Source organism: Capricornis sumatraensis, chromosome 14, assembly GCF_032405125.1.
Source record: "Capricornis sumatraensis isolate serow.1 chromosome 14, serow.2, whole genome shotgun sequence".
Taxonomy (NCBI): Eukaryota; Metazoa; Chordata; class Mammalia; order Artiodactyla; family Bovidae; genus Capricornis; species Capricornis sumatraensis.
Genome location: NC_091082.1, coordinates 29,441,018 through 29,452,971, shown reverse-complemented (window position 1 = coordinate 29,452,971; position 11,954 = coordinate 29,441,018). Strand labels below are relative to the sequence as shown.

At 39.5% G+C, this 11,954-nt stretch overlaps 1 protein-coding gene across 2 annotated transcripts in view; it reads right to left on the bottom strand.

Annotated features, from left to right (window-relative positions):
- Positions 1 to 10,067: 10,067 nt before the first annotated feature.
- TGFB2 (transforming growth factor beta 2) overlaps positions 10,068 to 11,954 on the bottom strand; it is an 89,524-nt gene continuing 87,637 nt past the window's right edge. For both annotated transcript variants that reach the window (XM_068986114.1, XM_068986115.1), the window contains one exon: positions 10,068 to 10,324. In XM_068986114.1, the coding sequence (XP_068842215.1) occupies positions 10,166 to 10,324 (159 nt within the window). In that variant the 3' untranslated portion in view covers positions 10,068 to 10,165. The remainder of the gene's footprint in view (positions 10,325 to 11,954) is intronic.

The window sequence follows — 11,954 nt, the reverse complement described above, 5'->3', positions numbered from 1 at the left end:
GGTAACGAGGCAACAGGGCGGTGCTCCAGGAATCGTGTGCTCAGCCCGAAGCTCCCATCCTCCCTCCAGGTGGGGGCCTTTGTTCCTGCAGAAGAACTAGGTTCCTCTTACGTATATCCTCAGAGGAGGAAGCCGGATCCTGCTTTATTGATGCAGTACTGTTTCTTAACTGCTTCTCCTTAGTTTCTACATTCCTTCCTTTCCCTGATTAGCAACTCCTCGAATCTGCCTTTTGGAGCTCAGGGAAGGTCAAGGAAGCTTATTTCCTACAAACAAGTGGGGGACACAGAAAGGATTGGTACCCAGGAGGGTCCCAGAGGGTCCTACTCCACTTCACTATTAATAAAGATGTTTCCTGATGCTTGCTCTTTCCGGAGACTTAAGACTTCTGAACACACTGGGGTTGAAATGACATTCCAATACATGCAGTCATAACTGGAGCTCTGTAACAGACACAGATTAATGAGTAACTTGCTTTAAGAGACTCTTGGGTTGAGGTGAAAGCTTTCAGAGATACTCTTACTTCTGTTGCTGTGTAACTAGACTGTGATTTCGGAAACTCGTTATAGTTACTCACACTACATTTCTGCAAATATGTTCATCAACATTTACTGTCTTGTGAAATACTTGATAACTACCAAATGTTGCTGAAGTTTTGATCTAGATCAGAGTTTTTCAGTCTCTGCAATACTGACATTTTTTTGGCTAGAAAATTCTTCACTGAAGGAGACTGTCCTGTGCATTGTGGGATGCTTAGCTGCATGCCTGGCCTCTACCTCCTCGATGCCAATAGCACTTTCTGAGTTGTGACAAACAGAAATGTCTCCAGACTTTGTCAGATGTCCCATGGGGGAAAGGGGGGGGAGGGCAAACAGCTCCCAGTTCAGAATAATTGGTTTAGATGGAACAAGTTAGCCATGGGAGATAAATCAAGATACACACACTTAGTAAGTTGCAGTGATGATTTTGTTGATGATGATATTGCTGGCAACAGAATCAATGGTAAGTATAATTGGGCTCATTGTTTCTTTCACTCTAAACTGTGAGCTCCTGGGGTGCAGAACTAATTACTGTTCACTGTGGTGGAATAAGCATCCGAAGCCCGCTTTGCTGAGTCTCCACTTGTAGCAGCAACATGCTTCCAGTCTTTCTTCCTCATGAAGAGCGGTTTATCAATTCCTTCCTGCTGGGTTATAGCCCAGCCAATCTTGGATCGGCAAATGAGAGGCTTGGCTCTACTGGAGAAAGTATTGGGGAAGAAGGGCTTCTTCCTTCTCCATTTCCTCTAAAATCAGCCAAAGAAGTGGCTGCTGATTCTGCTTCCACCAGAGATGGTCAACCAAGCCTCAGCGCCTGCAGCAAGGAAAATACAGCAGGAGGGCGGATTACAGCACTTTCTTTAGGGTTTCACTGAAGTGAAATTCACCCCCCTCTACCCAGAGCATCACCTACTGAAGGCTCAGATTGAAGGACCTGTTTTGTTCACTTGTGTGAACCTAGAACCTAAAACCTAGAAAAAAATCTAGTATATATGATATGCTTGGTAATTATTTGTTGAATGAATTATAGTGAAGAGTTGTTTTATGCTCACTGGCGCAATCATAGAAACACACACAGAGCATCCTACCAACCAGGAGGGGGAAAAAAGGAATTTACAAAGGACTTTGTAGACCACCTAATCTAACTCTTTTTTTAATTGAAAAAGACACTGAAAGTGATATCTCTGCATCCCAGATAGTGTGTCAATGGTTGGGTTGAGGGTATAATCCCATCTCATGCTTTGATTTCTGCCATAAGCTAAGTTGTATAGTGGCCTTCCTTGGTGGGTCAGTTGGTAAAGAATCTGCCTGCATTGCAAGAGATACAGTTTCAATCCCTGGATCAGGAAGATTCCCTGAGAAGAAAATGGCAAACCACGTCAGTATTCTTGCCTGGAGAATCCCATGGACAGAGGAGCCTGGTGGGCTACAGTCCCTGGGTCTCAAAAGCTTCAGACATGACTTAGCAATTAAGCCACAGCCACAAGTCGTATAGTAGATGCTGAAAAGGGAAAGGGAGAGTGAAGTTGCTCAGTCGTGTCTGACTCTTTGAGACCCCAGGGACTGTAACCCACTAGACTCCTCTGTCCTTGGGATTTTCCAGGCAAGATACTGGAGTGGGTTGCCATTTCCTTCTCCAGTAGATGCTGAGGATTAATATAAATGAGGATGAGTCCAGAATAGGAAATTTAGGATTGGGATGGCTCAGCGTTCTGAGGGAGACTCCTGGGCATGAGATGTGACCATTTCTAACACCCAGCACAGCAGGGCAGAGACTGAGCAAAAAGAATTTCTTGTTCCAGTCACATCATATATGCAACTTGCTTCTTTACTTCTCAAGACACCTATTGAGAAACAATGGCACATTAGAACTCCCCCTTTGAATCTTTTGCTTGATCTTAAGCCCAGTTGACTAACTTGTTCTGTATTTCTCACCACATTTGTTTAGCTATTTTGGTGTTATATACAGACACCAATCTGTTGACTCAATGTGTGATGCATGTCAAGTCTGGTGATCATGTAACCCACTCCCTTTCCTGTCTCCCTCCTTGTCTCCCTTCACTCCCCCCTCCCCCCGCCCCACCTTCCACTGTGCCCTGAGTGTTCACTGGTGTCAGTATTCCAGATCCCAGATCAAGGGGAAAAAATCAGAATCGACCCTAGTATTCCCAGTGAATTAAAGGTTCTCGCTTAGTCACTAAAGAATTCGGAAATGAAGTGATAGGTAAGAAGCGGATTTATTTAAGGAGAAACACACGCCACAGACAGAACATGGGCCTTCTCAGAAGAAGGGAGAGAGTGAGAGAGTTTAGAAATATGACATGGCTAGTTTTTATGGGCTGGGTAATTTCATAGACCAATGAGTGGGAAGATTATTCCAATTATTTGGGGAAGGAAGCAGAGATTTCTAGGAATTCGGACATCACTCAGTCTTTTAAGGTTAACCTCGGAACAGTTATGGCCTAATGGGTGTATCATTTAGCATGCTAATGTATTACAATGAGCATATACTCAGGCTCAAGATCTAGAGGAATTTGACTCACCCACCATCTTGACCTATTTTTACATTGACCTAGGTTATGTTGTGTCTTTGGGCTGGGTCATTCTTTCAAAGATTGTGCCCTGCCTGCCTCCCTCCTGTTTCACTAGCACCTTTGGTTGGAAGTATTTTCTGTACTACACCCCTAATACCAAAATAAAATAAATGTTTAAAAAAAAATCTATCTACCTATCTATCTACTTAGCTAATCTCCTTGAGGAAAATTCTATAGGAATAATTCCTCATGGTTGACTGTAAGAGCCTGCTGTCAAGGGTTTGCCAGACCTCCCTGGGCCTTCTTCAGATCTGCTATGCCACCTTCTCTCCGTATTTTACCTTTGTAGGGCTTTGAATGTAGCCAGTGGCTTTGGAGGACACCAGGGTGTGAGCAAGTGGAAGATGTACACACTTGGTGATGCAAAATTTATTACTTCATGAAATGGACAACCACCGCTTGATTGAAAGCCCTCCTCTATTTTCTGTACTGTTTCACTTAATTTTGCTTCAAATGAAGAAATTAGTGTTACACCCATGCTTGAGGACAAGCCAAACTACATGACTTCACATCCAATTCAGAGCTGGATGGGATTATGTAATATCTTAACTTGTTTGCTCCCAACATCCTCAGATTCAGGATTTTCTATATGAATCAGAATGGAGATTTGGGCCTGAGGAGAGGGTTTCCATCTCTAGGACTGGCTAGCCATTTACAATGTCACCTGAGTCACCCATCTGCGTTCTTCTAGGTGGGTTGGAATCTGTGGAAGAGAAAAATCCCACTTTGGGGGAAAAGCCTCAGAAATGGCATTGGGCCTTTTTCTTGCCCACTAACGTCTTGCTTTGCTGTTTAATTATGTCTGTTCTCTTGGGCTGAATGATTTTCCTAGTTTTGATCACACAGTCTCCCTCAGTACATTCTGTTCCTTTTACTAGGTCTCTGCCCAATTACAGGAACACACTCATCTCTTCTCCAAACAGCCATTACTTGCTGAAATAGAGAAATCAACTACAAAGTGTTTCAGAGAAATAAGGACACAAGTACAATCATCCCAATGGGGGAGGGGAGGGGATCAAAGCAATTCTTTCCTTTCAAACAAAGTTAATTGAAATTTGCAATTTCAGAAGTTATTCGTATCCATGATACAACTACCTGATATTTATATGAACTGTATCTCCAATCTCATGGGGTGTTTCAAAAGAGGTATAAAAATAACATCGCTTCTATTCCTCTGATCCAGAATGTTAGAAAAACCACGGTCATCTTCTCCTTTGTTCAGCACACAAGACGTGATTTAACAGATGATTGAAAAAGAGATGGGATCTAGTTTTTGCTAGAATTACAAGGTGACCATCTGATAGGAACAAAGGCATGTGCTAGCTCGAAGTCCCAAGGCCAGTTTCAGTGAAGCTCTTACAGCTCAAAATGTTCCAGCTTCTCACTTCTATGGGCCTTTTCAAAGGCTCTGACTCTAATTTTGTATTTGTAATTTTGATTTTCTCTAAAACAAGATCCTCCCTTATATAAGCTTCGGGAACACAAAGTCTGGATCCACCCTTCCAAGACCCGTTAGTAAAGGTGGTACAGTTTATTCACGGATACGAAAGCAATGTCCTCTCACTGACTTGAAGGAGCACAGTGAGTATCTGGCTTTCCCAGCCCACTTCAACACAGTAGAAAAACGTCATTACAGGTACATTAATGAAGATTTCTATGGACTGAAAATATTTGCTACAATAGTCTATCTACCCTAGAAATAGGTTGTACTGTCTCAGTAGTGCTTTGCTGATATGTAATCATTATTTTATCTAGAGATTTGCCAGTAGAGCTATTTGTATTTTCATTAATACATCTGTCGATCAGTTCCAACTATTAGGCTGAACCCTAAAGAACTGGCGACATTCAACAAATCACAACCTACAAAAACAGTCTCATAGTGTTTGACTCAGTATTGTTTAATCATAGGTTAATTACAAAAACAAAAGCTGGTCATACAGTTTATGGGAATAGCTTAGTCTTTGAACAGAGCTGTTATCAAAATCTACACCATTCTATTCTCTATTCTAATAGAGAGCTGTCTAACAGAGGTAGAAAGAACTTCTGGCTCCACGTGTAAGGAGCTTAGGAATCACCACTCTGTCCTAACAACTAATAAAAAGCTGAACAGACTGAAAAAAATCAGTAAATCTTCTTGGATCCAAAAGAGAGAAGAGGAAACTAGGCAACCCCCCTCCCACCAAGGATGGAGAGATAGATGGTACTAGACATGGCAGGGATGTTGGAGTTACCAGATTTGTAATTTAAAACAATTATGATTAATATGCCAGGGAAGGCTGGTGTGCTGCAGTCCATGAGGGTGAAAAGAGTCAGACAAAAACTTAGCGACTGACAAACAACACTATGCAAAGGGCGCTAATGGAGAAAGTAGATGGCATGCAAGAAGAGATGGGCAGAGTAAGCAGAGAGATGGGGAAATTCTAAGAATCAAAAAGAAATTCTAGAGAGATAGAACATAGGGTATGAGTACAAGTTCCATATGTAAGTTTAAATTTTCTAGTAACTGTATTAAAAAAGTAAAAAGAAACAGCTGAAATAATTTCAATAATATACTTTATTTAATCCCATATATTCAAAATAGTATTTAGACATGTAATCAATATAAAAAAGTAATGAGACATTTTACATTCTTTCTTTTTTGGACTGAGTCTTCAAAGAATGGTTTGTATATCATACCTTGGAATATCTCAGTTCAGACTCACCACGTTTCAATAGCTTGAAAGTCACACATGGCTAGTAGCTAGTGTATTGACCAATGAAGTTCTCAACCCTCCTCCTGCAAACTGGGTGACCTTGGACATGTCATTTAACCATTCTGAGTCTGCTTACTTCTCTATAAAATGGAATTCTATCAAAAAACCCTACATCCTAGGGTGATATGTGAGATTAAGTAAGATAATAAAGCACATAGCTGGTGGGTGCTCAACAAACTGGAGTTCTCACAACTATCATCTTAGAAAACGGGTCCTTCAACTAGCCACCTTGACTCTGGTATTTTGAATTCAGTTGGTGGACTGGAAGCAAAGTCTCAGCTGAACATTTCCCCACCATCTGAAACAATTTCTCGTCAGTCATGTAACCAAACAGTTAAGAAACAGAGCAACAGAATATTCTCTGAAATAACTGATGGCCTGATTCATTGATGAGATTAGAGTCTAGAGGTTACACATTTAGTAACAAGAGGAAGAAATACGGCCCCAGCTTAAAGTCTGAACAGACGTTAAAAAGTTCATTACAACAGGATTGCTGAGGCCAAACCAGCTCGGTTTGGGAAATGTTGTTAAGTCTATGATTTACTGACCATCAACTACAAGCCAAACACCAAAGTACTTTCTGTACGTCCATTTATTTAACAATAGTAAGGGCACAGAAGCAAACATGCAAAGCCCTGTAGAGCAGGTCACCTCATCCTTATTTTAAAGATAAGGAAACAGAGGCTCAGAGTGGCTGACAAATTTGTCCAAGCTGATATAGCTCTTAGGTGACCCTAAGAACCCTATGAGGGTATCAGAACCCTATGATACCCTCTTATTCTCACATGTCAGATAAAGGTGATGTGGGGTGGTACTGGTCTGGTACTGGCTCCTCCAGAGAAGCACACGTGAATTATTTCAAAGTGAAACACTTCCTCTATGAGTTGAATATAAAAGATGAAACACAAATGGCAGAAAAGGAACCATTTTCTGTTTTACCTATTCGTCTGACTGGATGGTTTGTTTCTAGGTGATGTTTTTAGACAGCAGGCACAAACTAGTTCTCTCATGAGATAAAGCGGGCAATCAGATAGAGCCACAATGACTTTTTTTTAAAATTAGTTCTATTTATTAAGAGACTGGCAACTCGCTTGCAAAGTCTGGACTTGTAGGGAACAGCCAAGGAAGCTTGCGGGAATAAGGGGTTTTTGGTACAGCAGAAGGGGAGAAATAGAGAGAGGAGTAGCTGCTCTCAACGATCAATCCCGAAGAGCACATGGCTCTTGTTATATCTGGCTGGCTCAGCAACTATCCAAGTTATGGGGCTGCAGGGGATACTGTCTAGACCAGTTCTTTTGGCCCTGAGGTTGGCAGAACATAGGATCAGAAAGCCAAAGCATGGTCCAAACATCTCTCTGCATTTTTTTCTGGTAGACAGTCAAGCTGGATGGAAACTAAATCTCCAACAATTACCAAATAGCAATAAACAAGGGAATAAAACGACTGCACAGGGTTTTCTTCAGGCTTTGATAGATATATCCTGGCTCTTGAACTATAAAGTATGACATCTCTGGACTGAATCTCTTTGAAAAAAAAAAAAAAGCATGATCTTAAAGCTGGTACGACTTTTCTAGTTTGAACTTACGCCCTCTGCATTAGAAGCGTTCTCTGATCTCTACAATGGACAGGAAAAACACATCGACATATTATTGAAATAATTTATTTACCACTAGAGCACCACAAAAACAGACATACATTGTGTTAAAATACAGCGTAATCAGTCATCAAAATACAAAACAGCTATTCTTATGTTCCATTTAAAAAAAAAATCATGCCAACCATAAAACTGCATTGCTGTTTAACACAGAAAAACTGTAGCCCCATCCCACCCACATACTAACATTTTCCCCATTCCCTCCCACCTCCCTCCCGTCTCATGGTAATATTTACTTTTGGGAAATAAAGACCTTATAGAACCCCCCAAACTAAAAAAAAAAAAAAAAAAAAAAGATTCAAGATATCTTAAAATAGAGCATTTAAAATATTATCAGTGCATTCATGAGGAAAGACAAAATAATACAAAACAAAAATGTCATTCTATCTGAGAAGAAAACACCTGCAGAAATAAAAGTGATTTACATAGAATGAATAGAAAAGTGGAAGAGAAAAAAAAAAAAACACACACTCCAATCTGGGATTGGGTTTCACCCAATCCAAAGGTTATTTGGTATTGTGGCATCCTATCTCTTGCTTTTCCAGTTTTCAAACAAATCCAATTTGTCATTTTAATAATGGCCAGGAAATTCCAAGAAAAGGAAGTATTATACTATATCAAACAACTTCACTCTGGATTCACACCTCACTGTGCTGCTCTTTAGGTAAAACTGCAAATATTCCATTGTCTATTAATGATTATTCTAAAGCTAAATAAGAGACAACTGACAAACTGACATATCCTGCAAACCCTGACATAAGGTTACCTCCTCTGCAAAAATGTAGCAAATCATGTATTTCGGGAAGGTAAATTCTAGCCTCTGATTTGGTAAGTCTCATTCAGAGGAAAGAACGGACTTTTTGATCATGGGAGAATTTGCCTTGTGCCTTTGCAACCTTCAAAGAACATCTATAAAACCTTAATTTCAGTGAAATACACTAAATGACTTATGCTGACATGGGTTTATTTTTTCTTCCTTAAAAAAAATCAACCGAAATGTTAATCTTTCCATTTTTCCCTGAACACTAAAAACTCGATTAAAGAAAAAGCTGTCTCCTGTGATCTGTCTGCTCTGTTTTTGAACAGCAGAATTCTGTGAAAATACTGATTAAACCAAGTTAGAGACACCTTTCTTAAACCAGTCACTAAGACTCTGAGTTCCAGTCAGATCCTTAAGCCCTTGCTAAAACTAAACATTTCACCTCAATTATCTATGTATCTATAATCCCCAATTTTCCTAAAATAGAAGCTTGTTAATGTCTGAATTGATTAGTAATGATGCTTAGAAAATGAAGAAAAACTATGTCTTTTTATAAAAGAAAAAAAGGACAAGTGGACTCAGGTAGTTTATGTCATAGTAATGGACAATGAAAAAGCACAAGTGGAACAAATACTATCAAACATGTGTTTGTAGTGCAAGTCGAAATACAGGGGCTTTATTCAAAAGTTCTGGCCAGCTAAAGGAAACACACAATTCCCAATGATCATTAGAAAGAGCCCAAATTTAAGTCCAATCTAAATCAGAGTTGGCGTTACAATAGAACATTAAAAAATATGGAAAAAATTTACACATTACACATAAAGTAGTTAATGTTTTGATTCCATCATTTGCAAAAGAGATCTGCAGTTGTGTTTCCAATTATACTGGCTTCTATACCCATCTATTGTAATAATATAGGTACGGTTACATACACCGAAATGAAAGAAAAATCTAGAGCATAGCTACACAGCAATACTTTAAGGTCTGAAGTTTGACCAGTACGTGTTTAAACATCTCAACATCTCACTGGTTGACTAAACTGACAAAGAACCATTTACAATTAAGGAGAACAAAAAAATCTTACAGACTTAATCTGACTGAAAGTTTCCTTTATTAACAGGCTTTTCAGTTTTGAACCTTACAAGAAACTTCCTCGGGCAGTTGGTACAGAGCATATATTTGCAGGGTCTTTTCTCTTTATGCAGACTCGCTCGGTCATATAATAGATCTCACTCGCATTTTTCATCTTGTTAATATGACCTCTTTTTGCTGGCCCATTTGAGTTCAAGTTCACCTTAAGCCATCCATGGGTTTCTGGCAAAGTATTTGGTCTCCACTTTTTTTACACCTGTTTTATTTTCCAAGGGCAATGAAATGTTCATTATATAGTAACACACAATAAATAACTCACTGTTAACTCTAAGAGTAAGAATGGGAAAGATACCTATTGCATAGCAATACAGAAAAATCAAGTGAGGCATGGGATAAGAACATATGTACAGCAACTCCACTGAACGGGGTTTTCCTGTTTGTTTGTTTGTTTTCTTTCACATAATTAACACTAACAAATACTTCCAGTGTTTATTTTTTTCTTAAGAAAAAAAAGGTTTTGCTTCTTGTCTCTCTCACTTACAGAGTAGGTAAAATATAAAGCCTTCAACTTTTTTTTTTCGTTTCAGATGCCAGTTTTAACAAACAGAACACAAACTTCCGAAGTGTTTGAACTAGTACCGCTTTTTCAAATTTTTTTTTTAACACTGATGAAGCAAGGCTCTCTTGTGTTTTCTTGTTACAAACATCGCCTCTGTCACCATCATCACCATCATCATCGTGCGATTATCATCTTGTCACTTTTTCCGAGAATCTTAGCTGCATTTGCAAGACTTGACAATCATATTAGAAAGCTGTTCGATCTTGGGTGTTTTGCCAATGTAGTAGAGAATGGTGAGCGGCTCTAAATCTTGGGACACGCAGCAAGGGGAAGCAGACGCTTCTGGATTTATGGTATTGTATAAGCTGAGAACCTGAAAGAACGCAGGAGAAGAAAGAAAACATAGAAAAAGCCCAAACAAAATTAAGGGCAGTTATTTTTTTAATGTATTTATTTAATTGGAGGATAATTACTTTACATTATTGTAATGGCTTTTGCCATACAATACGAACATGAATTATCAGTATGCACTGGCCATAGGTATACATGTGTTTCCTCCATCCTGACCACTATGGAGAACGGTCTGGAGATTCCTTAAAAAACTAAGGCAGTTATTTTTAAATAGAACCATCGCACAATGTTATCAGTTCCAGTACTGAGTAGGCTGTTTAAATGATTTGGGGCTTACATTTTACTTATCCTCCAACTATAGTCAAATGGGGAGGCGTTCCCAAGAATCCCTGAGTTTATCATTTTCCTACAGAATCCTTTTCTCATACATTGGATGAAACTGCTCATTCAACAGATTTTCCAGTTTTTCCAATGAGTCTTTACTTTGATCACAGCTTTGTTGTCTGCACTTTCCCAGGCCCTCAGAAAACTAGGTCCAAATACCAAACTTGGCATTTGGTCTTGTAAATCTGCCTGCAATGCAGTTCAATTCCTGGATTGGGAAGATCCCCTGGAGAAAGGATAGGCTACCTGCTCCAGTATCCTTGGGCTTCCCTTGTGGCTCAGATGGTAAAGAAGTGAAGTGAAGTGAAAGTAGCTTAGTCATGTCTGACTCTTTGCAACTTTATACAGTTCATGGAATTCTCCAGGCCAGAATCTGGAGTGGGTAGCCTTTCTCTTCTCCAGCGGATCTTCCCAACCCAGGAATCAAACTGGGGTCTCCTGCATTGCAGGTGGATTCTTTACCAACTGAGCTATAGAATCCATCTGCAATGCCGAGAGACCTGGATTCAATCCCTGGTTCAATCCCTGGATTGGGAAGATCCCATGGAGGAGAGAATGGCTACCCACTCCAGTATTCTTGCCTGGAGAATCCCCATGGACAGAGGAGCCTAGCATGCTACAGTCAGTCCATGGGGTCACAAAGAGACGGACACAACTGAGTGACTACCCACAAGCACGGCACTACACTTCATAACTGAAGTTGTTTCATGGGTAGATATTTTCAATCCCCACCCAGACAAAGAGTTCCCTTGAGGTCAGAGACTCTATACACTTCATTTTTCTTTTTGTAAAACCTTATAGCCCTAGTAAGACTTCTCTGGACAAAATGAGACTCACGTGCTAGGTGAAGAAACAAATACACAAATAAGTAAGAGAATAATGTTTTCTTTATTAAAATTCTTAGCAGAATGTTAATCTATCCTTAGGTAGAGCAAAAGACACCTGTCTGCAGTGTGAAATATTTCTATGCTAAGCATCTTCTCAGGCCAATTTAATGCCACCTAAAATTTTCATTTAGAAGAAAAAAAAAGTTCAAATTCTTTTCATTTGTCATTGCTTCATAAATACAATCATGTGAAAAAATAAGCAATCTATGTTCTTAATTATCCAGTTGATTACATTTTGCTTATGACAATGATGATAATAATAAAAATATAATAATAATAATCAACCCTCCATTTAACTTTTCATGTGGTAAATAGTAGTGGCTAAGTACAGAACGGAAAGGAAGTTCTACAGTTTGCGCTATACCTTTAACCCTGTCCTCT